The following is a 26,776-nucleotide window of genomic DNA, read 5'->3' on the forward strand; positions in this document are numbered from 1 at the left end:
CGAGTTCCTCTCCTGCGAGGTTTTCTTCACCAGCTGGTTCTTCAAAATGAAAACATTCTGCTTCTCCCACTCGTTCTAGAAGTGGTTTTTCATCTTCATCTTTGCCTATGGATTCAGATCTGCGGTACCAATATTCCAGCGAGGCTTCCCCTTCTTTCTCTGCTGTAAAGGGTACCTCAAGGGGTTCTCATTCACCTTCACCTCAACAAGGTCACTCCTCTTCTGACCCAGCTTCCTATTCTAAGTTCTTATGTCAAATGAGTAAAGATCTCAATACTACCTTGGAGTCTGATTCCAAATACTCTAAGGAGTATTTAGAAGAGCTGGGTATGCCTAATTCTCCTAGTGATTCTCTCAAATTACCCATGAATGGCATTCTTTCTCAAACTTTCAAGAGGAACCTAGATACACCATATTCCATTCCTGCTGTGCCAGCAAAGCTGGAATCTTGATATAAGATGGTCCATTGTAAGGGATTTGAGAAGTCTCAACTATCCCATCAATCTCTTCTCGTGGAGTTTTCTTTAAAAAGAACCAATCCTGCCAAGGTTTATGCCACCATCCCTCCTGGCTGAGAGGGCGGGACCATGGACAAGTTTGGCCATAGGCTGTATCAAAATCTATGATGACAAATAGGATTTTAAATTACAGTTTTGTCTTTACATCATATCTCAAGCATTGGGTCAACGCTTTGCCTACTTACGTCTCGTGGGAACCATTAAGGAAGCCATTCAGCACTGAGCATCAGCGCAAAATCGCGTGCCTACTCATGCTTCTCAGCGGCCGAAGACACTGTAGCCAGTTAACAGCGGGGCAGGAACTTGGAAAGTTTGCTCCTGCCCGCTGCACCTCCACCGGCGATCAGACATAGCAGCCAGTTAACAGCGGGCAGGAATTTGGAAAGTTCGCTCCTGCCCACTGCACCTCCACCGACGATCATCAGTAGAGATATGAGCATGAGTTTAGGACAAGGAGGGCGGCAGGGTGCATGGCGGCAGCAGGGAGGGCAGCAAGGTGCGGAGGTAGGGAGGGTGAAGAGTCTGATGGGGGAGGGAGGGAAGGAAGGGTGCTGGGTGCAGAGTCTGACAGGGGAGATAGGGAGGGAAGGAAGGAAGGGGGCTGTGTGCAATGCCTGACAGGATGGGAGCTGAGTGCAGTGCCTGACAGGGAAGGAGGGAGGGAAGGAAAGGGGTTGGGTGCAATGCCTGACAGGGGAGGGGAGGAAGGAAGGGGGCTGGGTGCAATGCCTGACAGGGGAGGGAGGGAAGGGTGCTGGGTACAGAGCCTGACAGGGCAGGGCACTTGAATATTAAGCTAACCAACTTATATTCGAGTCAACAATTTTTCCTCCTTTTTTTTGGGGGGGGGGGAAATGGGGTCTTGACTTATATTCGGATCGACTTATATTCAAGTATATACTGTACACTCTCTCTCTGTCCCGAGTGGCTGACAATCTGGGTAAGTTAAACATAGAAACATGATGGCAAATAAAGACCAAATGGCCCATCCAGTCTACCCTTACCAGGTAGATAAGGAATCACAATGGGAATCAAACCCAATTCCTCAGGTTCTCAGCCCACTGCACTAACCATTAGGCTACTCGTCCAGCTCACCAGGATCAATAACTCACTGACTTTCCCACCAAATTTAAAGGAAAATTTCTGGTGATATCACTTTGGTGATAAACTGCTCTTTATTCAAATTAAGCTCTCTCTTCTCTTTAGTGTCAGCCCTGACATGCTCCCAAGCATATCAGATTCACTATCCTTACTAATAATGACACTGGATGGGTCAGGATCAGCAGCAAAAGCTAAACAAATGTGTCTATCCACCCCAACCCCTTTGAAGCCTCTCCCTAATTTCTCAAGCTCTGCAAAAGGGGTTCTAACAATGATCAGAAAAAGCAGAGGGAAAGGACAAGGCATGTCCCTTGTCAAAACACACCTCCCTGACCACTGTACACTGGGGCTCTCGTATAGAGCTTGAATGGCTGCTAATAAAAAGCAACCCAATCCCTTCGTATACATCCCTGATGCATTAAAAACAAACTTCACTTGATTTAAGCATTTTCTCAGCATCACAAGTTGCCTTCAAAGCTGGAATGTCTTGTTGGCTGCACAAAGCTTCCTCGTATTATGAACTACTGTAGTTTAAGTAATGGGAAAAAGTGATACATAGTAACATAGTAGATGATGGCAGATAAAGACCCGAAAGGTCCATCCAGTCTGCCCAACCTGATTCAATTTAAATTTTTTTTTTTTTTTTCTTCTTAGCTATTTCTGGGCGAGAATCCAAAGCTTTACCCAGTACTGTGCTTGGGTTCCAACTGCCGAAATCTCTGTTAAGACTTACTCCAGCCCATCTACACCCTCCCAGCCATTGAAGCCCTCCCCTGCCCATCCTCCTCCAAACGGCCATGCACAGACACACTTGATGTGATAGTTTTTCTTCTGGTCTTTTGGACTTCCAGCTCACTTGATATAAAGTTTGGGATCTGATATCATGAGTGTTCACTCGTACTTAAGAGTTTTTTCCCCCCCCCCCTCATGGTATAAAGAACTCTTCAACTGTTTTATAGTACTGTAGTTACAAAATGTTGCAAGCTGCCCAGACCGTATTTAGTGGGTATGGTTCAAATAATGAATACATTTGAACGCTTGGAGAAAGTGGGGGATATGCCCCAGGTTCTCTGCACTCATGAGTTCTAGATCTGGTGTTGCCTTTATCTGAGAGCTGAGCTCTTCTACATAGGGATGTTCTAACTGTTGCCAGTAATTAAATTAAGATTCCTCTGTGCACCAGGATGGCCCCAAAATGGTACCTGTATTTTTATACTAAATGTTTTTACAGTATTGTCTGTCAAAATTGCAGAGTTCTTTTCCTGTGGTAATGCTATATTTTGAAATGTATTTGTAATATTCCTATCAAATTTTGCAAAGTTCTTGTCGGATGTTAGAAAACAGCTTGGCTCTGCAGTCACTAGGTTGTAAAAAGCTGTGCTTTTTTTCCAGGTCAGCAAGTAGCACAAAAATGGCTTCTGAGGATATTGCAAAGCTTGTAGAGTCTCTTGCTAAAGCCAAGGTTGGAGGTGGAGAGCTGAGCTTTAAAGGCAAGAGTTTGAAGCTCAACACAGCAGAAGATGGTGAGAACCAATATCTTTGTGTGTGTGTGTGATTCTGGGTTCCTTCTTTGTCAAGAGAATGGTAAAGGTTATATCAGTTATATAGTTATTTACAGTTATTTTATGTGATATACCACCATTTTTTAACAAAAAAGTCAAATCAAAACCGTGTACAATAAATAAAAACAGTGGGCAATATTTGAAATAAAAACAGAATGTCCACAAACAAATTAACCAAACTAGACACACGAGGACAAAAAGGGCAGGAAAGGTTTACAATATCTTAAGGGAAAAACAAGCAGGATAGGAACAAGGATAGGATACAGAAAGAATAAGAAAAAGATAAGTGTAAGGTAGTGACTACCTGGTCACAAATAATATAAAAAAGTTACAGGGAAATTAACTGCCTAGTCAGAATTATGAGAAAATATTGCAGAGTTACTCCCTAGCATTGGCTTACCTACTTGCAGCTGCTCTAGCACTCTTCCACTGGAAGTGGCAATGGGAGTCTGACACAGTGCTTTAACAGTAGTGACTCCACCAAAGTATCTCCTTATTTTATTTATTAGAATTTATTTACGACCTTTTTGAATGAATTCACTCAAAGCGTGTACAGCAAGAATAAGTCAAACATAGGCAATAGACAATTCTAGTGTGAAAGGCATACGAGTCTTGAACCAGTGGGCTATTTACCTCGAGTTGTGTAGAAGGCATCTACATTTTTTGGCCCTGCTTCCTTCAGTCCACGGCTGTTCTCTAGCTCCTCAGTTTTCTACTTGTGAGTTGAAGGTGTCGGTCTGATCTTGATTTATTTTTTAATCTGAATTTGAATCAGAGATCCCCAGTTATTCTGGGGCAGCTCTACTTGGGAGAAGACACATTGTCCTAGCAGAGTACCTGTCTGGCCATCCTGCAGTAGCGCTTTTGGTATATCGGGGTCTATTCCCCTGGCAGCAAGGCTTGCTTCTGGTTATTACCAGAGCTTGAACGCAGGCTGTGTGGCCCCATGTCAGTCCTGAAGACTTTAATGGGAGCTGGCTGTGTTTCCCCATACCCGACGATGTGGCTGGGGTTTCAGGCTCCTGCATGGTCTGACAGGCAGCCTGAATAAACAAGCATCCAGATTAATTTTACGTGCTTGTCTTCTCCATTTTCCAGTCGCAGTTTTAGCTGAAGCAGGCACAACACCAGCAGAACTGTGAGAACAACCCATTAAAGTCTATGGGAGACATCAGGGGGGGAGGGGGGTATCTCTAATTGCATTTTTGGGCGTTCCTGGGGATAGGATTTAGGTCATCTAAAACTCCTAATTGCCTTAATCATCCATTACCATATACATAAGGCTGAGTGCAAAAGGAACAGTAATTATTCTACAGACACTCTGCTCTTGTTTAAACTGGAGAAAAAAAGTCTCAGAACCCCATCAGGGGAAGTTATCCTCTGACTTGAAAGAGTAAATTAACGTCACAGGCAAATAAAACTTCAGCATGTATCTCGCACAATACAATACAATTTCACACACTTAGCGATGTATAAGCCTTCATATCGGGATTTTAAGAGACCAAATTTATTGCCAGAATAAAGTCATACCAGCAATAAATTTGGTCTCTTAAAATCCTGAAGCAGCCTGTTGGCGAAACACTGGCCACTGTCAAAGGACCATGTCTTGCTGTTTACTGCAGTTGGGAAGATAAGTTTGACTAATTTTCAATATTAATGGATAAGGATTGTTCCATATAGGGAGGTGCGCAGAGTTAAGCTTTTTTAACAAACTGATATGAGCATTTATACATCGCTAAAATGTGAAATTGATGTGAACATTTGAAAGCGCATTGTGTTGTGTGAGATAAATACTACAGGGTTTTTGGGGTTTTTTTTGCCTGTGATGTTAATTTACCTTTTCATGTGGAAGGTTAACTTTCTCTGATGGAATTCTGAGGCTTTTTTTCCCCAGTTTAAATGAGAGCAGAGTGTCTGTATAGTAATTACTGTTCCTTTTGCTTGCAATCTTATGTATATGGTAGTGGATAGGATTTAGGTTCCCTACATTCAAAACCTCCTTTCCTGAATTTTTTGAACTTTTATTCAGCTCTTCTGGGCTGTTTCTTGGTGCCAAAACACTGCCACAGTGGCCATTTTGGATTTTCTGATTTGATTTTAAAAGCCTCTATCTGCCTCAAAATACCATGATTTTGATTAAAATTGGTTCAGATGGACTCTTCAGATTGTTTTACCTCTGATTCATGCCAGATTTGCACTGGATGGCCGGCTGAGGAGCGTCCATGGTTCATGTGCCACGAGGACTTAGCCCCCTCTGGCCTGTCTAGAGCAGGGGTGTCAAATGTCTGTTCTCAAGGGCTGCAATCCAGTCGGGTTTTCAGGATTTCCCCAATGAATATGCATGAGATCTATTAGCATACAATGAAAGCAGTGCATGCAAATAGATCTTGTGCATATTCATTGGGGAAATCCTGAAAACCTGACTGGGTTGCGGCCCTCGAGGACCAACATTTGACACCCCTGCTCTAGTGCGATGAAATCACAGATGGCTCAATTTATGGATCAAAAGTCTCTTCTAGAGCCCTCGGACACTGATTCAGCATCTTCAGCTAAGCGCGCAGTTGCCTCTGAGCCCACAAGGAGACAAGGGGAGTTCCTGCAGGGGTCCCAGGGGCATCCTGTTAAGAGCTTTACCCCTGATTTTGTGAGCCTTATGTTCAAAGCCTATCTGGGATCTCCAACTGGGATCTCGCTGGTGTTCCCTCCCAGAGCATGGTCCCACCATTAAAGAGTCACTTGCAGGAACCAGAGGTCTAGTCAGAAAAGGATTGGGTGGACTGGGGGTCCAAATCCATGCCTTTACTATTTCAAAATAAATCTGCACTTTTAGAAGATTCAGGGTCTCAGGCAGGGGCCACCATCCATGAGTATGTGGTAGCTCTGGACCAGGGGGTGACCTGATAGTGTGCCTTTTGAAACTGGTGGTTTTGATGGAGATTATTACTGAATTTTTGCAGGGATTAAAGCTGGAAACCCAGCAGACCTCTGCTGCTCAACTTTCTGTCATGAGCAGTTCAAAGGCTCAAAGAAACTAGGTTACTAAGAGAGAGGAAAACGCAGCTTGGATTTAGCACTGAACCTATCACCAAATCTTATAAACCTACCCAAGGCAAGAACACTGCCATCTATCTAATCCGCTGAGCTGTAGAAGGATATACATACTCACCATTTACAAGGAGGGGCTTCTCCAACATGATTCTCTCTCCCGGGCAGTGAGCCAGTCTTCTCTATTCCGTAGGTTGGTGACTGATTATGGCATGCCACAGATATCGGTTCTTGGAATGTTGGAAGCCAGCACAAACAGCTGTCAGTCCTTTAGTTGCCAGAGGCAAAGTTCTGCTGTGGCTGGGGGAAGTCTCCCTCTTTTCCTTTCTGGGGCAGAAAGACGCAAGGAGACTGTTCTTGAACCTGTTTCAGGACAGCCCAGGAAGGCACATCAGTCTAACATAGGCTCTTCTCCTGACTGTCTTAGTAACTTTACTCCAGCTCCAAAGTTCTCTCCTGCACAATCTTGAAGTTTCCTCCTCCAGCTCCTCATGAATTCTGTCTCCTACTGCCTAAGCCCTTTGTTCTGCTTTCCTCTCCTTCCCGCCACTGATGTATCTGGCCAATCGGTGTCTAAGTTACCAGGGCATTAGCTGTTCACATACCAAACGTCCAGCAGTCTGTAGCCAATGTCCGATGTCAACATAAATTGCCCTAGAGAAATAAGGGTGCCTGGCGCTGGCTTTTACAGTCCCAAGCTGGAGACTTTCTTATCTCAAATTCCTCTGGAAGTGAGGGGCCCCTGTTGGTAAGATGGCCTGGCTGACAGACAAGCAGCATGTAAAATTCCAAGATGTGCTGACAGTAGTGAAAATGAATCTTGGCATCACTAGGCCCAAAAGCCTAAAAATGATAGTGCAGACATAGCCCTACAATACTGTTTTATACAGAGTTGTCAATTTATAGCCAAAGAATTTTCTTTGGCAGACTTGACTGCAGGAGTATAGAGTATAATTTGCAGAATTATAGTGGGGAGTGCTTGAGCTCCATAAACGTTTCTCACTGTTAAGCAATTTCATGGTTTTGTGGTTTCATTTGCAAGATTAACATTGTTTATTAACCCTTTATTTGGCATTGTTGCTTAGAAGCAACATGCATCTTCTATGGTTCTTATGGGAGATCTGCATTTCCAAATGCCTGTTACTTGTCACTGTTGCTCTCGTTCAACATCAAGTTAAGTAAAGCAAGGGAAATGATTAAAAATTATCTTCAGGAAATTTTGGGAGTATCAGAGGAACATTTGCCTCCTTTTTCGCAGGTTTACCATTTACCCTCCAGAAGTCAAGTTCAGATTCCAAAAGCTACCAATCAAGAAGTAATAGATGTCTCAGTACTGCTTGACAACTAAATATAACAGGAGATTCAATTGAATAAATCAGAATGTATACCAATCAAATTGAATATAGATTTTAGTAGCTGGACATCGTTCACACCACATTTAACAAAGACCTTCAGGCTACACACTCTCAATAACACAACATGTGAAAAATAATGTAGACATAAAACAACGGAGAAAAATGAACCTCAATTGTGAGAGGCCAGGACTACACAAGTGCCTGAACCAATTCACATCATCACGGGTTCATAAAAAAACTCCGTGTACATTTATATAATTCTCATTCATGCGTTTTGTCAAAAACTCTTTTTTCTCTTTTTCAAACTTTTTTGTGTGTGAGCCCAGTCAATAGTATTACTAATCTATTTTTCAGTGTGAACCGGAACCAAGCTAACTAAAAAATTTTTTATGAGGGCAACAGCTCAACTTCACAGGTGTAAGTAATTGTAGAAGCCTGAAAATACTGCCAACAATAAGAGCAAAAAACGTTCACTCATCTGAAAAAAAGATGGTTCTAACGATTCTTCAGGTCGTGTCCCAACAGAAAAGTCCTTCTGTTTCTCCTACAAGGCTACTTCAGGGGAGTATTACATTATCCAGAATTTTCACCTCTACCAATATAGTCCATATAAAGCTGGCTCCTCTCCAAAATGGTTCTGGAACCATTTTGGAGAGGAGCCAGCTTTATATGAACTATATTGGTAGAGGTGAAAATTCTGGATAATGTAATACTCCCCTGAAGTAGCCTTGTAGGAGAAACAGAAGGACTTTTCTGTTGGGACACGACCTGAAGAATCGTTAGAACCATCTTTTTTTCAGATGAGTGAACGTTTTTTGCTCTTATTGTTGGCAGTATTTTCAGGCTTCTACAATTACTTACACCTGTGAAGTTGAGCTGTTGCCCTCATAAAAAATTTTTTAGTTAGCTTGGTTCCGGTTCACACTGAAAAATAGATTAGTAATACTATTGACTGGGCTCACACACAAAAAAGTTTGAAAAAGAGAAAAAAGAGTTTTTGACAAAACGCATGAATGAGAATTATATAAATGTACACGGAGTTTTTTTTATGAACCCGTGATGATGTGAATTGGTTCAGGCACTTGTGTAGTCCTGGCCTCTCACAATTGAGGTTCATTTTTCTCCGTTGTTTTATGTCTACATTATTTTTCACATGTTGTGTTATTGAGAGTGTGTAGCCTGAAGGTCTTTGTTAAATGTGGTGTGAACGATGTCCAGCTACTAAAATCTATATTCAATTTGTTTGGTATACATTCAGTACTGCTTGAGACATCAGATAAAGATATTGCAATTCCTGCAACATTGATTATATCGGTAGCTCTTCAACCCGATAAAGCATGGATTTTGAGACTGTTTTTTAAGAATAGGCAGAAAGAATTTCTTGGCTATAAAATTCAAATGTTTCCTGATTTGTCACGTGAGACGCAGAAGTGTAGGCGTGAATTTATTCTTCTTTTTTTTTTTTTAACTTGAAAATCTTTATTAAAAGTTTTAAGTTATACAAGCAATATGTGGATATCCAATCTCAATCTCTCCACAATATGAAACAAACAGAAAACAGCAGAATCAGAAATCACAAAAAATCAAGAAGACAACATCCTCGATAAATAGATATCCCCTGCTTTGAGTCCCCAGTACCCCCCACCCCTCCCAAATAAGCTATAACATCCAAAGTGGACAACTCCCTGTTGTTCCTTCAGGCAGTTATCCCCACAACCACAATCCCCCAAAGTCCCCCAGCCCCCGTAAATTTAAACCAAAGTATCAATTTTGTCCATAATAACAGTCCAAGTTCGAATAGACGTAAAATAGTGGCCATGCCGTTTGGCAATGGAAAGTTCCATGGTACATATTTGATGAAATTTCAGAGACCAGTCTAGCATAGCAGGTGCCTCAGATCTTTTCTAATGATTAGCAATTAAACATTTAGCCGCAGCCAGACCCCAACGGCGGAGTTTAGTTTGCCAAGCATGTTCACACACATTATGGAAGCCCAATAAACATTCCGTTGGCACCAATGGGAGCACAATTTGTAATAATTGGGATAAACAACCAACAATACGTTTCCAAAAAATTTGCAAAGGAAGACAATCCCATCATATATGCAAAAATGTGCCCACAGCGCCCCCACACCTCCAACACTGTACAGAAGACCCTGGAAACATTTTCTTTAACCTAGCTGGCATATAATACCACCTGGTAAGTACCTTGTAGGCGTTCTCCTGTATAAGAACACAAGAGGAAGCCTTACCCACTTCAACACAAAGTTGGTTCCATTCCCTCTCCGAAAAAGAACACCCCAAGTCCCGTTCCCATGTGTCTTTATATTTAGGATGAAAGTTAACCGAGCCCCGAAAGTATTGATAGAGAACTGAAATGGGTTTGGGCAGATTGCGAAGTGTGAGCCACAGATGTTCTAAGGGAGCCATCGATTTAATCGATTCCCCAGACCAGCCCTGCGATAGAATGAAATGTCTGGATTGAGAGTAAGCCAAAAAATCCCCCCGAGGCAGAGCATTACTCTTCTGAAAAGCCTCAAAGGATACCAAGATCCCCTTATGGAGGACATCTGAGAATGTCCTGATCCCCAAACGCTTCCAGCGCAAGAAAACCGAGCTCTCTCTACCCCCCGGAAAGAGAGGTTCATCACACATCGCCCCCAAGAGTGAAGGCACCATCCCTGCTCCCCATCTCTTCCGCGTCTCACACCATAACTTCAAGAGATGAGTCAAAATAGGATTACTCAAATTTCTAAAAGCCACCCATTCTGATAAAGAAGACCAAAGTACGGATCGTAAAACCCGGTTACCCATTAGTTGCTGTTCCAATTGAACTACACATTTTTGTTCAGCTATATCCCAATCCAACAAAAGTCTCAACTGCGCCGCCCTATAATACCAGAACAAATTGGGAATCGCCCTCCCCCCAGACTCACGAGGCAACCACATACATTGGCGAGAAATCCGAGGCGGTTTCCCCTTCCAAATAAACCTAAAGAATAAGGCATGAAGTTCTTTGAATACCACCGAAGGGAGTGGAATAGGCAGTGTTTGAAAGAGAAATAATAAACGAGGCAGAATATTCATTTTAATAACCGCGATCCGTCCCCACCAAGACAACCACATCCCAGACCACCGCTGTAAATCCGCCCTAATCTGCCGTATTAAGGGGGTATAATTCAAAGTATATAGCTGAGAAAGATCCCGAGAAATATAAATCCCCAAATACTTAAGCGCCCCAGAAGCCCAACGAAACGGAAATATCCCGGACAACCCCCGTTCCTCATCAGCAGTCAAAGTGAGTCCCATCAATTCAGATTTATCCGGATTGACTGTAAACCCGGACACCTGACCATATTCATCAAAAATACCTAACAAGGTCGGAAGAGAGAATTCTGGGTCACGCACATATAGCAAAACATCATCAGCAAATAGCGCAAGCCGGTGTTCTTGAGCCCCAATCCATACTCCTCTCAAAATTGGATGTTCTCGTATGCGGATGGCCAAAGGCTCAATAGATAACGCAAACAGAAGAGGGGAGAGAGAGGGCAGCCCTGACGTGTACCCCTGTTAATTGAGAAAAACTCCGTGTAACCCCCATTCACTCTAATAGTCGCTCTCGGAGAGCGATAAAACGCCTGCACCCATGCCAGAAAGTAATCCCCACACCCCGTCCTCTCCATGACTTGCCATAAGAAGTCCCATAAGAAGCTTTCTCCGCATCAACTGCCAGGAGAGCTACTTTATCCAAAGTCTGCTGCGTCTCCCAAATAAGATGCAACGTTCTTCGAATATTATCACCAACGTGACGTCGTTGAATAAACCCGGACTGATCCATATTAATCAGGTGAGGTAAGCACTTCCCCAGCTGGAGGGCCAAAACTTTTGCCAAAATTTTTGCATCGGTGTTCAAAAGTGAAATGGGCCTATATGCACCACAACTTGCAGAATCCCTCCCCGGTTTATGCAATATAGTAATACCCGCGTCTCCCATTGAGGGCGGTAGCCCATTTCCTTCCCTCACCCCATTAATAACCCGGACCAATAAAGGAGCTAGAACTTCCCGATATTGTTTATAAAAACTATTGGTATACCCATCTAAACCCGGGGATTTTCCCAATTTCAAACCAGCAATAACCCCTAGTACCTCCCCCAAGGAAATAGGACTATTAAGATATGTTATATCAGAGTCCCCCAGGTGTGGCAACGTCACTTTCATCTAGAAACGCCGTGATAGAGTCCAGCTGTAACCCCTCCACCCTCCTATATAATTTGGTGTAAAATGAAAGAAAAACTTTCTTAATAGCTCCATCAGTACACTGTATCTTCCCCGCTATGTCCCTAATCCGTGTAATAGCGGATCGGGCCTGTTTCAATTTAATGTACCGAGCAAGTCGTGAGCCAGCTTTATTACTATATTCATATACTGTCTGGCGCAGTCTTAGTCTATAAAAGTCGATATCCTCCATCTGCAGTAGAGAAAGCTCATGTCGCACTCTCGAAAGCTGTGCCAACACCTCAGGGTCATGAGAGCACTGATGTCGTCTCCCCAGGGAAATCAAACTCTCCCGAAGGGATACTACTCTGTGCTCCCGCTTCCGCTTAAGTCAGGCCCCCCACTTAATAAAGACCCCTCGAAGTACAGCTTTAAGGGCATCCCACAAAATAGAGTCCCCAACCATGCCATTGTCATTGTCCTGCAAATAGTTAGTAATCGACTTCTCTACCTCTCTAGTCACCTCCCTATTCTTCAGCAATGACTCATTAAGCCTCCAAAAGGCCCGATGAGTCCCCCGATCCCAATAGCCCTCACAAGCAATCCAGACAGGAGCATGATCAGAGATATGTATAGCTTCAATTTCAGCTGCCCGTATTCCCCCCCACTGATTACGATGAGTCCAAATACTATCAATCCTAGCATATGAACAGTGAACTGAGGAATAATGTGTATATGACCGCTGAGTAGGATGGTGCAAACGCCAGCCGTCGATCAAGCCCAGGGAGGACATCAAGGCAAGAAAAGCTTTGCGAGAAGCTTGGGAAGACGGCCAAAATCCTCCCTGCGAGTGATCAAACACCCCATCCGGCGTAACATTGAAATCCCCCCCCAAGTATATTGACTCCCCTACAAAATTGACCAAATCTTCCTTAAGAGAACCATAAAAGGCTGTTTGACCCCCATTTGGACCATAAACATTAATCACAGTGATGTGACGGCCCTGCAAGGTACCCTGCAGAGCTAGGCACCGTCCCCCAGTATCTCTATATACCTGCAAAACGGTAAAACCCAAACCCTTGCGGATAAGAATTGCCAGTCCTCCCACTTTTTTAGCAGATTGTGCACTTTGATGGGTCTACACATGTTCAAAGTGAGAGGACCTCAAAACCCCCACATGTCTGGGCCTCAAATGGGTTTCTTGAAGCATACAGATGTCCCATTTTAATCTATTCAATTCACGATATACCATGCTCCGTTTACCCGGACTGTTCAAACCATTCACATTCCATGATCCTATAGTTAAAAGTTTACAGGTATTCCCCCCCAAGTTCCCCCCTCCCCCACCCCCACCAGAAGCTGACCCTCGCAAAGATGGACCAGCCAGTCCGTAGAAAGTGAAAGTTACCCCAGGTGACCAACCCAAGCTGCTTCCCCTAAATTCAAACCAAAACCAAGAAGTAGAACAGATCCAACAACAAGGAATGTCAGTAAGAAACAGCAACAAATGTAGAGTCCAAAACAAACGTAAGACCGGAGTCATCGCACTACTCAGTGAAGCTCCCAGCCAAGCAGTGCAGGCCATCAATCAGCGAAGTAGTATAGAAGAAACGTCAGGTTCCCAGTTTGGCTGCACGCTTTCCAGAACGCAAGACCGTGGACCAAGCTCCTTGTAGTCCCGATGTACTAGCCGATTCCATCGCAGGCACTGGCTCAGGAATGTTCCCACACCCCAGCTCTTTCATAGCAGACCACGCTTCCATTACAGTAGACACTCTCCGAGACCTTCCGTTAACTGTAATCCAGACCCCAAAGGGGAAAAGCCAGCGATATTTGTGGCCCCCATCTCGCAGAGCTTGGGTGACCTCCTTAAAAGCTCTACGCTTCTGCAGTGTAGACCACGCCAAATCTTGGTATACTCCCACCTCCAGCTCCTTCCAACGGAAACAGGGGTGGTGCCTAGCCATCTGCAAGACCCGTTCTTTGAGTGCAAAGTCCGCAAAGCAGGCAATAATATCTTTGTAACCAGGGCCTCTCACTGGACCCAAGCTTCGATGTGCCCTCTGAAGATGAATTTCATTGGGTACCTCAGCGCCATCCATTCCCAGCAGGCTGCGACAAAACTCTCTCACCACATGCTTGCAGTCTCGGTACGCCTCCCCCTCCGGTATTCCTTTAGATCTCAAGTTACATCGGCGCGATCTATTTTCCAGATCTTCTACTTGTGCCTGTAAATCCTGCAGCTCAGAGGAGAGGCGAGCAGTTGATTCTTTGACCCCTGTCACCGATGCAGACAGCGTTTCCACGTGGTCCTCTGAGGCCGATACTCGGGCCCCCAGCTCCCCCACATCCACGTGAAGTTCTGCTAAGGCAGCTTTTACATCGACACGGACACCAACCATTTCTTCTTTCAGCTCCTTAAACCAAGCATGAAAGGATTTGTGTGCTGTCCCACCAGGCTCCGCTGGAAGCTCCTCGTCTCCAACCTCAGCCGACTCCGCCGGTATCGCGGGCCCCGCCGCCATCTTGGCCATGTCTCCCGCTCCTCCCTGCGCCTCACCTGCCGCCTTTTCGCCGGTCTCGTTGAAATATTTGAATTTATCAAGTTTCTTCCGCGTTGCCATTCCCCCGGCAACCGATTAGCGATCTTAGCGCCGAAAACGAAGCCGCGTGGAAAGCTAAAACACTCTTTTTCACTACTGCCCCTACGGAGCTCTGAATTCAGGCAGCCATTCGCTAGGATGATGTCACTTCCTCCCAAATTTATTCTTCTTAAGCCAGGAGTATTGGCTTTAGGGGCAGCCTTTTACTTGCGACACCCCTGAAAGTATATTGTGCATCATCAAACTAAGTATTCTTTGAACCTTTTCAATTAACTACTTTCCTGTCACTTTCCCGTTTGGAGAAAGAAAATCATGAACTCGTAGATTGATTTATGCATTTTGCTTTCAGCATTAAGCCTTTGTTCTTTATAGTATGTTTACTTTGTTTTTCGCTAAGTATTTAATCTTGGATCTCAGTTGAGGACTTGAGTAAAGTTAGACCTATGCTATTGATATTCTTACTATTAGTTGCTTTGTTAAAGTGAAAACTTTATTGAACCATGTTTATGGGTTTAATTTATTTCTGTACAAGTTGTAATGCTTGATAATTAATTTGAAATTTATAAATAAATAAAAGTTACGTAAAGCAGTTGTTGCACCATCTGCCAATTAAAGAATTAAACATTTTTCAGAGCAGAACAGAAATGTGTTTCCAGGGAGTTTCCTTGTGACCCTCCTCTGTATGTTTCTCTTTGTACAGCTATAGCTTGCTTTAGTACAAACTGAAGAAGGCAGCAGAGCACTCTGGGAGAAAAGGGGGAGTTGAAAACCTGTATATTTACCTTCTGCAGACTGGTGAGAAGAGTAAGATAACCCTACTGTTCAGCATTCCATGTCTATTTATTGGCATAGAATTCTGTACCATAGCCATTGCTTCCCATTAGTCGTGAAACTGCAGAATGGTGTCACTCAAAAAATACCTTCTGAACTCTTCCCTTTCTGCAGTGGAGAACAGCTCCCCCTTCAATTTTTCCTTCTCAAGCAAACTCAGAATGTGTGTTCTGATCTGCTCTGCTTTCTTTTCAGGTATTTTTCCTTTTGGTTCTCAATATTTCTGTGTGCCGGGAAAAGGATGCAGTCCTGTGTAGTTAGATTGTTTCTCCCTGGCCAACCTTTTGGAGTACCTGTGGAGTCAACCTGCTTTGTGTTCCTTCTGTAGCTCGGGGTCTATTCCCATGGGAGCTGGCTCGCCTGCTGATTTATCAGAGGCTTGAGTGTAGGCTTTGGGGCCCCTGTGTAACAATCCTGTGGGTATTAGGGAGCCGGTTGTGAAGTTTCTACCTCTGACACATCGTGTGGATTTTCTGGGGTGGGAGTCTATGGTCAGGGTCTGCCCAACTGGCAGCCAGAAGATCTCCAACGGCGGACTTGTTGGTATTCTCTGAGGCAGAAATCCTTTCCTTGCAGGCAGGCTGCTGTAAGCTGACAGGCACCAGAAGTCACAGTAAATACTCCCATAATTCCCTATTGGAAAAATCGGGGTGGGGGTCTGAAAAGGCAGATTTGAGGGTTTCTGGGGTTAGAGTCAGATTCTCCCTCCTCCAAACCCCCTTTTTTGACATTTTATTTTTCTGTTGAGCTTCAATGGGCCGTTTTTGGTGTGAATTTTCTGGTGGCAGCCATCTTGGATTTTTAGTGACTTTTTTTCCTCCCTCAAAGTGCTTTTTTCTGCCTCAGAACCATCTGTAGTGGCTGCCCCAAGTCAGTCAACCCCAATTCCTGCATTTTTTGTGTGCAGATTTACCAGCTGAGAAGTGGCTGTGTTTTACTTGCTGTGGCGTATCGGAGGAAGAAGCAGGAGCTTTGGGATCGGCCTTTATTCAGTCTTCCATGTCGCTGGAACACCAGAAAGCCTGGTCCGCAGGAAAGAGATCCCATTCAGGGGCCACACGCAACAAGGGGGCGAAAGGCAAGCGTGTGGTGGCAGAGGAGGCCCTAATTCCCCAACCTGGGGTCTTGAAGGGGTCTCTGGTGCAAGGCTTTTCCGATTTTTGTGTTTTTTTTTTGTGGAACATCTACTTAACGGGCCTGGGAAATGCTGCACTGCCGTAGAGCGAGCCAGCTCCACCTCAGATGGATTCATGATCCAAGCAGGTGTCTCTGCCTCATACCATACTGGCTCCTAGTGTCAGTGACCCTGCGGAGTGGAACTGGGATGATTGGAAGTCTCAAGGCTCCATTACGTCTGTGGATGATTTTGGATCCCTTTCGTAGTTAGGAGGTAGGGGTGGGTGCGGATCAATGTGATGATGATGTTGCTTTTTCAAATTGGCTTCAATTTCATATGTCATTTCTGACACCCTTTTCTGCGTTGAAGCTCGATTCCCAGCAGCCCTCCACCTCTTAGTGATCTGTTATTTTTTGAAATGCGTTACCTTTTCCTAACAGGTCCACTCAGAAATTTCTTAGCAAACTGTATAACCTATATTCTCACTCAGCAAACTGTATATTTATATTTTTGCTTTCTTAAAATTTCTGCACTCTGTATTTCCTCTGATCATCTGCATACTGTAACTCGCTGAACGTTCAGCTTCCTTGATTGTAAACCGCCTAGAAGTCGCAAGATTGTGGCGGTATAGAAGAATAAAGTTATTATTATTATTATTATGAGTAGCACTAATGCACAGACTACCTTTCTTCGTGCTCATCCAGACATCGCCTCTTTACTCACTTCCAATGGGAGTTGCCTGAAGGCTCTCTAAAGGGTGGCCAAAGCTATGTCTAGGCTGTATCCTATAGCTCCAGACTTCCAACAGCAGTTCTCGCAGCCGAAAGTGGACTCCATAGTAGCATAAGTGACTAAGCATACTTTTCTTCCTAGTGAGTGAGGAGTGATGCTGAAGGATGCACAAGACCATAAGGTGGTTATGGTCCTTAAAAAACAGTTTGACGTTCTGGCTTTGGGTGTCAAGGCTGCAGCAGCTGTCTCTTTCATGGCACGGGCCTGTCATATCAGATTGCAGACTAATCACTCTCAGAGCTGTTGGACACCTGTCCCCACATGATTAAGGAGGGAGTGGACTATTGAGAGGAAGAGGAAAATCACGGAAAACTCTGGTATAAAGGAAAATACACTTACAAAGTCCTGGCATGATGCAGGTGAAGAATAATAAGTCCTTTGGATAATACTAAAGGTGAAGAAACCAGACCTCAAAGAAGGAAAACCCCCTTTTTTATCCCCCTGCTCTAATAAATCAGTATTAACAATCTAAAGACATTTCTTAATACATTTGCCAGCTGTCATATACTGATTGGGAAATACCCTGCTGAGTTAGCTGCTGGGCTAAGCGAGACTTATGAGAAGAAAACAAGCAAGCAAGACTTAGCTCTTTTGCATGGCAACAGAGCCTCACACCTGGCAGGATATTGTGAAAAGATGAACACAGCTCATGGTCAGAAATAGAATTCTCAAGAATATCATTTAGTAAGATGTGTCTTGTGATAATGAGGCAGGGATGGGGTGGGGCTCAGAATTGCTTATATGGTAAATCAAAGGGGCATTTGCGGGAAAAGGATAGGCCTTACGGTAAACTGAACAGACGTATTGCGTATAAACCAATAAATAAATCTACTTATGTTATGACGTGTAAGAAAAGAACCAATAAAGATGTATCATGTGATTTAGACCAACGTGGTGTTAACCACCAAAAAATGTATAAAAACAGGCCTGTAAGCGGAAGTAAGAAGAACAGACATCAGTGGATCCTCAAGCCTGAAGATCACATTCTGTTACTCTATATGCTGAATGATTTATTCTTGTAAGCTGTTACTGATTTGCTAATAAATATACTTATTGATTGAAACCAGTATATAGCGTGTGAGGTCTCTATCTCGAGGTAGGCCTAGACAGCGGCCTACTTCACTATGTGGCCGATGCTCTTTATGATATCATCAGAGTCATGAGGAGTAAAGTTTTGGCTTACTCTGTTTCTGCCTGCTGGATGCTCTGGATCAGACAGTAGGCAGGTGACTCAGTTTCAAAGACCACGCTCAGCAGATTATCCTTTAAGGGGCAGATGCTTTTTGTCAAAGGTTTGGGTGACCTCATGGCCAGTGTGGTGGATTGATATCCCAAATCCCTCTCGTACAGCAGGGGCCATGGTTCCACAGGGGGCGGCAGAGACAATTTTTGTACCTCCAGGAGATCCTGCCAGTTCTCTTCCTGCTTCTCTTCCAGAGGTTCTTCCAGGGGTCCAGACAGATTTGGTAGTTACAGGCGCCAGCAACCCTCGGGTTCCAATGATGGCTCAGCCACCAAAAAGCCACAATGACGCCAGAACGACGGCCACCTCTCCTTACATTGGTGGACGGCTCTATGCTTTCTGGAGGGAATGGGAACAGATTTCATCAGATTGTTGGGTTCTGGTCATTGTTTGCTAGGCGCACAAGATTGAGTTTTCTTGGCCTCCTCCAGATACCTTCCTGGATTCCCTAGCTGGCCGGCCAGAAAAGGAGACCAGAGTCCGAGTGGCGGTGATTCTTGAAAATTCATGCTATAGAACCAGTTCCTGAAGAAGAATCAGTCTAAAGCAGATACTCTATATATTTCATAGTGCCCAAGAAAGGCACAGAAGATTGAAGGCCCATTCTGGACTTGAAGTCTAAAAACGAGGCACTTAAGGTCTCCAGCTTTCGCATGGAGGTGGTCTGTTCTGTTATAGCAGTGGTGGCTTCAGGGGGAATTTCTAGCCTCTTTATGAAGGTGTATCTTCACATACACATCTTTCTGGATCACAGAAATATCTAAGATTCCACGTCCTTCAGTGACACTTCCAGTTTGTAGTGTTTCCTTTCAGTTTACCAAGGTTTACCAAGGTGATGGTGGTTGTAAAGGCTCACCAACGTTAGATGGGCATCCAGGTACATCTTTACCTGGGTGATTGGCTGATTAGAGCCCTCTCACAACGGGAAGGCGAGCATGCGGTGCAATAAGTGATGAATCTCCTCCAGAAACTTGGCTAGCTAGTCAATTTCAGAAAAAGTCATCTTCAGCCAACTCAGTGCTTGGTATATCTGGGAGTCCTCTTCAACATGATGCAGGGCCATGTCTTTCTTCTTGTGCCATGCAAACAGAAACTCAGGAAGCAGATCTTAGATATCCTGGCATTACCGAGCCCTACAGCCTGTCATTACCTTCAGGTGCTAGGCTCAATGACAGCCTCCCTGGACGTTGTTCTCTGGGCAAGAGCTTATATGCAACCACTGCAGGACTCTCTTCTTTCCAGGTAGTCATTGTAACGCTACTGTCTGCAGATGCAGCTACCTAGTCATTGGGCAAAATGCAGCTTACTTTGGTGACCCCATCAGAAAGCAAGTGGTCCATAAATCGTCTGGAACTGAGAGCCATTTGTTTGTCTTGGAAAGAGTTGCAATCTTTCCTGACAGGGAAGGCAGTTAGTGTGTTTTTGGACAATGCCACAGCAGTAGCTTATGTAAACCAACAAGGTGGCACGAGAAGCACTCCCCCTACGCCTGGAGGCACAGAGTTTGTTCCAGTAAGTGAAATTCACTTACAAGCCCCCTCAGCTGCCCACATGGCAGGAGTAGAGAATGTCCAGGCTGATTTTCTCAGCAGGCAGACTCTGTCAGGGGGCGTGGTCTCTGTCCCAGAGGGCGTTCGCCCTCATTGTGCAGTGCTGGAAAAGACTGGACATGGATCTCATGGCCACAGCCAAGAATACAAAGGCAGATCAATTATAAAGTTGAAGAGCTGAAGTGAGAAACGCAAGGCTGCATGCCCTTGTTCAGCCCTGGCGTACCAAACTTCTGTTCTACATTTTCCACCATGGGTCAAGGTTGGTCGGGTTATCCACAGAATAGCGAGCCAAAAGGGGCTGATGATCCTGGTAGCTCTGGATTGGCCCTGTCAGCCTTGGTATGTGGATCTGGTACGCCTCTGAAGAGGCAGATCTCTCAGGCTGCCGGTTCATCCTGGCTTTCTCAACCATGGTCCTGTTCCTATGGAGACTCCAGAGCACTTGAGCCACCCAGCCTTAACTCGTAAGATTACTTGGAGGTTGTTATGACTCTTCTTAGAGCAAAGAAGCATATGAGCCCCTGCCGGATGCATCCCTCTAGTGCAGGGATCTCAAAGTCCCTCCTTGAGGGCCGCAATCCAGCCTGGTTTTCAGGATTTCCCCAATGAATATGCATTGAAAGCAGTGCATGCACATAGATCTCATGCATATTCATTGGGGAAATCCTGAAAACCCGACTGGATTGCGGCCCTCAAGGAGGGACTTTGAGGCCCCTGCTCTAGTGGATCTTACAGTTAAGACTATGTTTTGGTTGCCATAATATCAGTGAGGCAGATCTCAGTTACAGGTCCTCTACTGTAGAGAACCCTTCCTCAGGTTTACGGAGCCTGGTGTTTTTCTGTAGACGGTACTTTCCTTTCTACCAAAGGTGGTTTCTGCCTTGCATATCAATAAGGAGATTCATTTATCCACCTTTTCACTCTATGGTTTTGGTGAAGGACAGAATTTTGTGGAGGCTGGATGTGTGGAGAGCCCTGCTTCACTATCTAGAGAGGACCACCTTTTGATGCTGATCAGCTAATTGAGATGAGGCAAGCCAGCTTTCAAAGCTTAGATTGCCAGATGGATTTGCATGACAAATTTCATTTTCCTACATTGCCTGCAGTAAACAGCCCTCTATCTCAATTGCAGTACATCTAGAAGTGTGGCTGCTTCCTAGGCAGAGTCCTGTCTGTATCGCCTGTTGAAATTTGTAGAGCAGCTACTTGGTCTACTCTTCACACCTTTATGAGGTTCTACAGAGTGGATGTGGTGGCTCGAGAGGGTGCCGCTTTTGGGTTCTCAGTACTGTGGGCAGACTCAACTATCCCTCCCTGAACGTCTGGCACTGCTTTGGTATTAGAACATTAACTAAAGAAAGTCTTAAAGCATTTATTAAATATTCAGGCTAGCAGACCTCAGAAGTACCCTACTGTATGTCTATCATCTTTATATAGGTATAAATATTTGAAATATCAAAAAGTACTCATCTTTCATCTACGGCTTATGCTTCCGTTGGATATAAGGTATTGCTGAAAGTTTTTCTATTTATTGGTTTAGATTTATTAGAATTAATCTAAGGATGATAAATTATAATATAACTTCATTATTGCAGGGGGATTTTCCTTGATACAGCCCATTTGGGGCGAAACATAGTCTGTCGGAGTGCCTACCCCCACCCGCGTAGATGAAAGATGAGTACTTTTTGATATTTCAAATATTTATACCTATATATATAAAAACCAAAAAAATGTTATAGAGGCCTATGACGACCATAGGTGCCAATTGATCTGTATGTTCTTTGAAGATGATAGACATACAGTAGGGTACTTCTGAGGTCTGCTAGCCTGAATATTTAATAAATGCTTTAAGACTTTCTTTAGTTAATGTTCTAGTGCTTTATATTTAAAGAGGTCTAAAATACTCGAGCCTGATACAGTGGACTGCTTTGGTATGCCAGCTTTTGTACAGAATCCTGTCTTTGCTACAAAATGAAAGATTCAGTTTTTACCTTGCTAATCTTCTTTCAGAAAGAAGACAGGATTATGTATGACTCAACCTGTGCAGACTTTAGATTCATTTGATTTCTGCCTCAGATGTTGCCAGTGTTTGTCTCAGGACCTCTTCTCCTGTATCTAAGATTTAGCAGAGACAAAACTACAGGAATGTGAGGACTTCTATTCCCCTTCTCCTAAGTTGAGGAATTTTTATGGTTCCTACTAGTTGCACTTAGCAGGTTGGTTCCTAGCTACTCAAGTGCATAATTTATTATTCCACATTAAATTGTTAATTGTTATTAATCATTGTTCTTTTATCTTAAGTTACAGAGCAGAACAGAATATGGTTTCTTACTGGGGAATTTCTCCGAGCCCCTCCTTCTGTTTCAGTGGAATTTGATTGCTTTGGAATTGGTACTAACTGAAGAGAGAGATGTTCTCCATTGCAGAAGGGAAGGAGTTCAGAGTTTTTTGAATGACACTCTTCTGCATATTCATGACTTATGGGAAGCAGCAGCTATAGTATAGAATCCTATGTCTTCAGAAGCCGCGTGGAGGAGGCGAACAGAGGCGGCAGCTGAGGCAGGAGAGGTAGCTGTGGGAGTCGGAGACAGAGGTTAGCAGAGACCGGAAGAGGCAGGAGAAAGCAGGGACTGTTGGTGGTGAGGAGCGGGTAGTGAGAGTAAGCTCCGCCCACCCGCACCGCGTCACCAGCGTCGTCAGCGCCCGGACTCCCCCTTAACAGGAAGGAGCCGCGGCGTGAGGGGCACAGAAGCCACGTGGAGGAGGTGAACACAGGCTGCAGCTGAGGCAGGAGAGGTAGCTGCGGGAGTCGGAGACAGAGGGAGCAGAGACCGGAGGAGGCAGGAGAAAGCAGGGACTGTTGGTGGCGAGGAGCGGGTAGCGAGAGTAAGCTCCGCCCACCCGCACCGCGTCACCAGCGTCATCAGCGCCCGGACTCCCCCTTAAAAGGGGGGAGCCAACGGCGCGCAGCCGTTCGGCGCGCGGCCTTGGCGAGAGCGCCTTTGCGAAGGAGCCTTGTGAAGGAGCCAGGAGACCAGGCCACCAGCAGATTAAACTAGAAAGTAAGACACCAGTACTTCTCTCTTAAATTCTTTCTTCTTTTTCTCTTCCCAGCAGGGACCGCCTTTGCACACTTCACACCAAGAGACTAGAAAGAGAAATGGAAGCAGCAGGAATCCAGAGAAGCTTTCCGGTGTACTGCACGGAGTGTCATATGTATGACTACCTCCCCTTGGGAAGGCAGGCATACATATGCGGTCGGTGTCAGGAACTGGAAAGCCTGAAGAAGGAGGTCGGTAGACTGCAGGTCAGGGTCCAGGAGCTGGAGGGACTCCGCATCTCGGAAGAACCGTGGACAGCTGAGGACCCCACAAGAGAGAGCCACATTGAGGAGCAAGTACGGGAGCTCGAGAGATTCATCGAGGAGGCCTACAGGAGCGTGGAGAACCAGGATCATCAACAGTGCAGACAGGAACCAACAGACGGAAGACAGGAGCCGCCAGACACCAGGGGAGGAGGACCTCATGAAAGCATCGAGCAGACAGAGGAGACAAGGATTCACCAGAACCCTGAGGGAGAAGCATCGAGCCTCATCAAGGATACAGACTTGAGACCAGAGAGAAAGCTGAGGAAGGGGAAATCTGCAATCGTGGTGGGAGACTCAATCCTGAGAGAAGTGGACAGTCACATAGCAGGAGGGAGAGAGGACCGGCTGGTGACATGTCTCCCAGGTGCAAGGACGAAGGACATCACCGACAGAATCGAAAGGATCATGAAAGGAACTGAAACAGAAGAGACAGCGGTGATAATCCACGTTGGAACAAACGACATCAACAGCAGAAATTACAGCAGGACTACACTAACTGAACATTTCAAGATCCTGGGGAAGAAACTGAAGCTGAGGACGAACAGGATAGCATTCTCAGAGATCCTGCCAGTACCGAGGGCAGATGTGAAGAGGCAGACTGAGCTACAAGCAATGAACGCATGGCTGAGGAGATGGTGTGAAGAGGAAGGCTTCCACTTTGTGAAGAACTGGACGACTTTTTGGGGGAAGAACAAGCTCTACAGGAGGGACAGACTACACCTGAGCACGGCGGGAACAAGACTGCTGGCAAACAACATCAAGAAAGAAATAGAGATGGCTTTAAACTGAGAAAAAGGGGAAAGCCGAACATCGACCTGACGTCGACATTTCGGAAAACAGTATCAAATGAAGATGCTGAGTGGGAACAATGCTGGGAAGAAACAAATGGCACACCACAGGGGTCCAAAGGTCAAGCGGAACCAGAGAACAAAACGAAGAGCATACAGCAGGAGTTAGGGGAACAGGTGAATTTGAGGAAACAGGCTGAGGACGGGAAAGACAAGACATTGAGAGAAGAAGAACAAAATGGAATTCAGGGGCTGGAAGCCCGCAAGGTGGACGGCAAGAGGAAAAGTTCACAAGGCAGAACGAGAAAGGGAAAAAACTAGGACTTAAACTGTTTATATGCTAATGCAAGGAGTCTAAGGGCCAAAATGGGAGAACTGGAAGTCACAGCTAAAAATGAGGACCTGGACATTATAGGAATTACAGAAACATGGTGGACTGAGGACAACAAATGGGACGTAGTATTACCCGGGTACAATCTCTATAGGAGAGACAGGACCCACAAGAAGGGCGGAGGAATAGCACTATATATAAAGGACACCATTCACTCGACCAGATTGGATACGGCAGCAAGGATGGAAGAACTGGAATCATTATGGGTTAAATTACCAGGAAGAAATGGAGCTGACATAAAATTGGGACTGTACTATCGCCCGCCTGGGCAAACGGAAGCAAACGACAAAGAACTGGAAGCAGAATTGAGGAGAGAATGCAAAAGCGGAAGTGTACTGGTGATGGGGGATTTCAACTACCCCGGGATAGACTGGAGCATTGGGAACTCAAGCTGTGCGAGGGAAACAGAATTCCTGGAGGCTGTGGGAGACTGCTTCATGGAACAGCTTGTTAAAGAATCAACGCGAGGAAATGCCACTCTCGACCTAATCCTAAATGGACTAGGGGGACCTGCAAAGGAAGTGGCAGTTGTAGGACCACTAGGAAATAGTGATCACAACATGATCCGGTACAAACTAGAGGTAGGAGCATCCAAAGTGAAAAGAACTGCAGCGACGACACTCAACTTCAGGAAAGGGGACTATGAAGCTATGAGAACAGTGGTGAAAAAGAAACTCAAAAATCGCTCAAAATGGATGGAAACCGTAGAGAAAGCATGGTCCATATTCAAGGACACGGTGCTGGAAGCACAAAACCTGTACATTCCCAGGTTTAGGAAAGGGTGCAAAAAAAATCGAACAAAAGACCCGGTATGGATAACGACAGAAGTAAAGAGGGCGATAGGAGATAAAAGAAAATCGTTCCGAAAATGGAAAAAGGACCAAACCGAGGAAAACCGGAAAGAACACAAAAATTACCAGAAAGAATGTCACCGAGTGGTTAGGAAAGCAAAGAGAGAATACGAGGAGAAGCTGGCTGAGAAATCCAGAGACTTCAAATCGTTCTTCAGATACGTCAAGGGGAAACAACCGGCGAGGGAGGAAGTTGGACCGTTGGATGATGGAGACAGAAAGGGGGTGGTAAAAGAGGAAAAAGAGGTAGCCGACAGGTTAAACAAGTTCTTCTCGTCGGTCTTCACGAGCGAGGACACATCGAATGTACCAGAACCAGAAGAGATCATAAGTGGAGATCAAGAGGAAAAACTGGTGCATATAGAGATAAGCCATGAGGAGGGCCTCAAACAGATAGACAGACTAAAAAGTGACAAATCACCGGGCCCGGACGGAATCCACCCAAGGGTTCTAAAAGAGCTAAGGAACGAAATAGCGGAAACTCTCTGACAAATTTGCAACTTGTCCTTGAAAACTGGGGAGATCCCGGAGGACTGGAAAATAGCAAATATCACACCTATCTTTAAAAAGGGATCGAGGGGTGACCCGGGGAACTACAGGCCAGTAAGCCTGACTTCAGTCCCAGGCAAGATGATGGAGGCACTAATAAAGGACACCATCTGCAAACACATAGAAAAAAATGGACAACTAAAAGTGAGCCAGCACGGCTTCTGCAAGGGAAGATCGTGCCAAACGAACCTACTGCACTTTTTTGAAGGGATAAACAGCCAGATGGACAAAGGAGAACCCATAGACATCATCTATCTCGACTTCCAAAAGGCCTTTGACACGGTGCCCCATGAGCGGCTTCTTAGGAAGCTGTGGAGCCACGGGGTGGAAGGGGACGTACGTACACATATGGATTAAACACTGGTTGGCAGACAGAAAGCAACGGGTCGGAGTGAAGGGACACTACTCGGACTGGCGGAAGGTCACAAGCGGTGTTCCCCAGGGGTCGGTGCTCGGACCGCTGTTGTTCAATGTATTCATAAACGACCTAGAAGCAGGGACGAAGTGTGAAGTTATAAAATTTGCGGATGACACCAAACTCTGCAGCAGGGTTAGAACCACGGAAGAATGTGAAGACCTACAAAGGGACCTAAACAAACTGGAGGAGTGGGCAAGCAAATGGCAAATGCGCTGTAATATAGAGAAATGCAAGGTCATGCATTTAGGAAAAAAAACCCCGATGTTCAGCTACAAAATGGGGGGGTCAGTGCTAGGGGATAGTAATCTTGAAAAAGACTTGGGTGTACTGGTAGATACTACAATGAAACCAACGGCACAATGTGCAGCGGCCTCCAAGAAAGCAAACAGAATGTTGGGTATTATTAAGAAGGGCATTACGACCAGGAAGAAGGAAGTCATCATGCCGCTGTATCGTGCGATGGTTCGTCTGCATCTG

At 45.0% G+C, this 26,776-nt stretch overlaps 1 protein-coding gene across 3 annotated transcripts in view; it reads left to right on the plus strand.

Moving 5' to 3' along the window:
* Positions 1-26,776, plus strand: part of RANGAP1 (Ran GTPase activating protein 1) — a 220,637-nt gene that overhangs the window by 15,938 nt on the left and 177,923 nt on the right. For all 3 annotated transcript variants that reach the window (XM_033929405.1, XM_033929406.1, XM_033929407.1), the window contains exon 2: positions 3,012-3,142. In XM_033929405.1, the coding sequence (XP_033785296.1) occupies positions 3,031-3,142 (112 nt within the window). In that variant the 5' untranslated portion in view covers positions 3,012-3,030. The remainder of the gene's footprint in view (positions 1-3,011; positions 3,143-26,776) is intronic.

The sequence above is a fragment of the Geotrypetes seraphini genome, chromosome 2, assembly GCF_902459505.1.
Source record: "Geotrypetes seraphini chromosome 2, aGeoSer1.1, whole genome shotgun sequence".
Classification (NCBI taxonomy): Eukaryota; Metazoa; Chordata; class Amphibia; order Gymnophiona; family Dermophiidae; genus Geotrypetes; species Geotrypetes seraphini.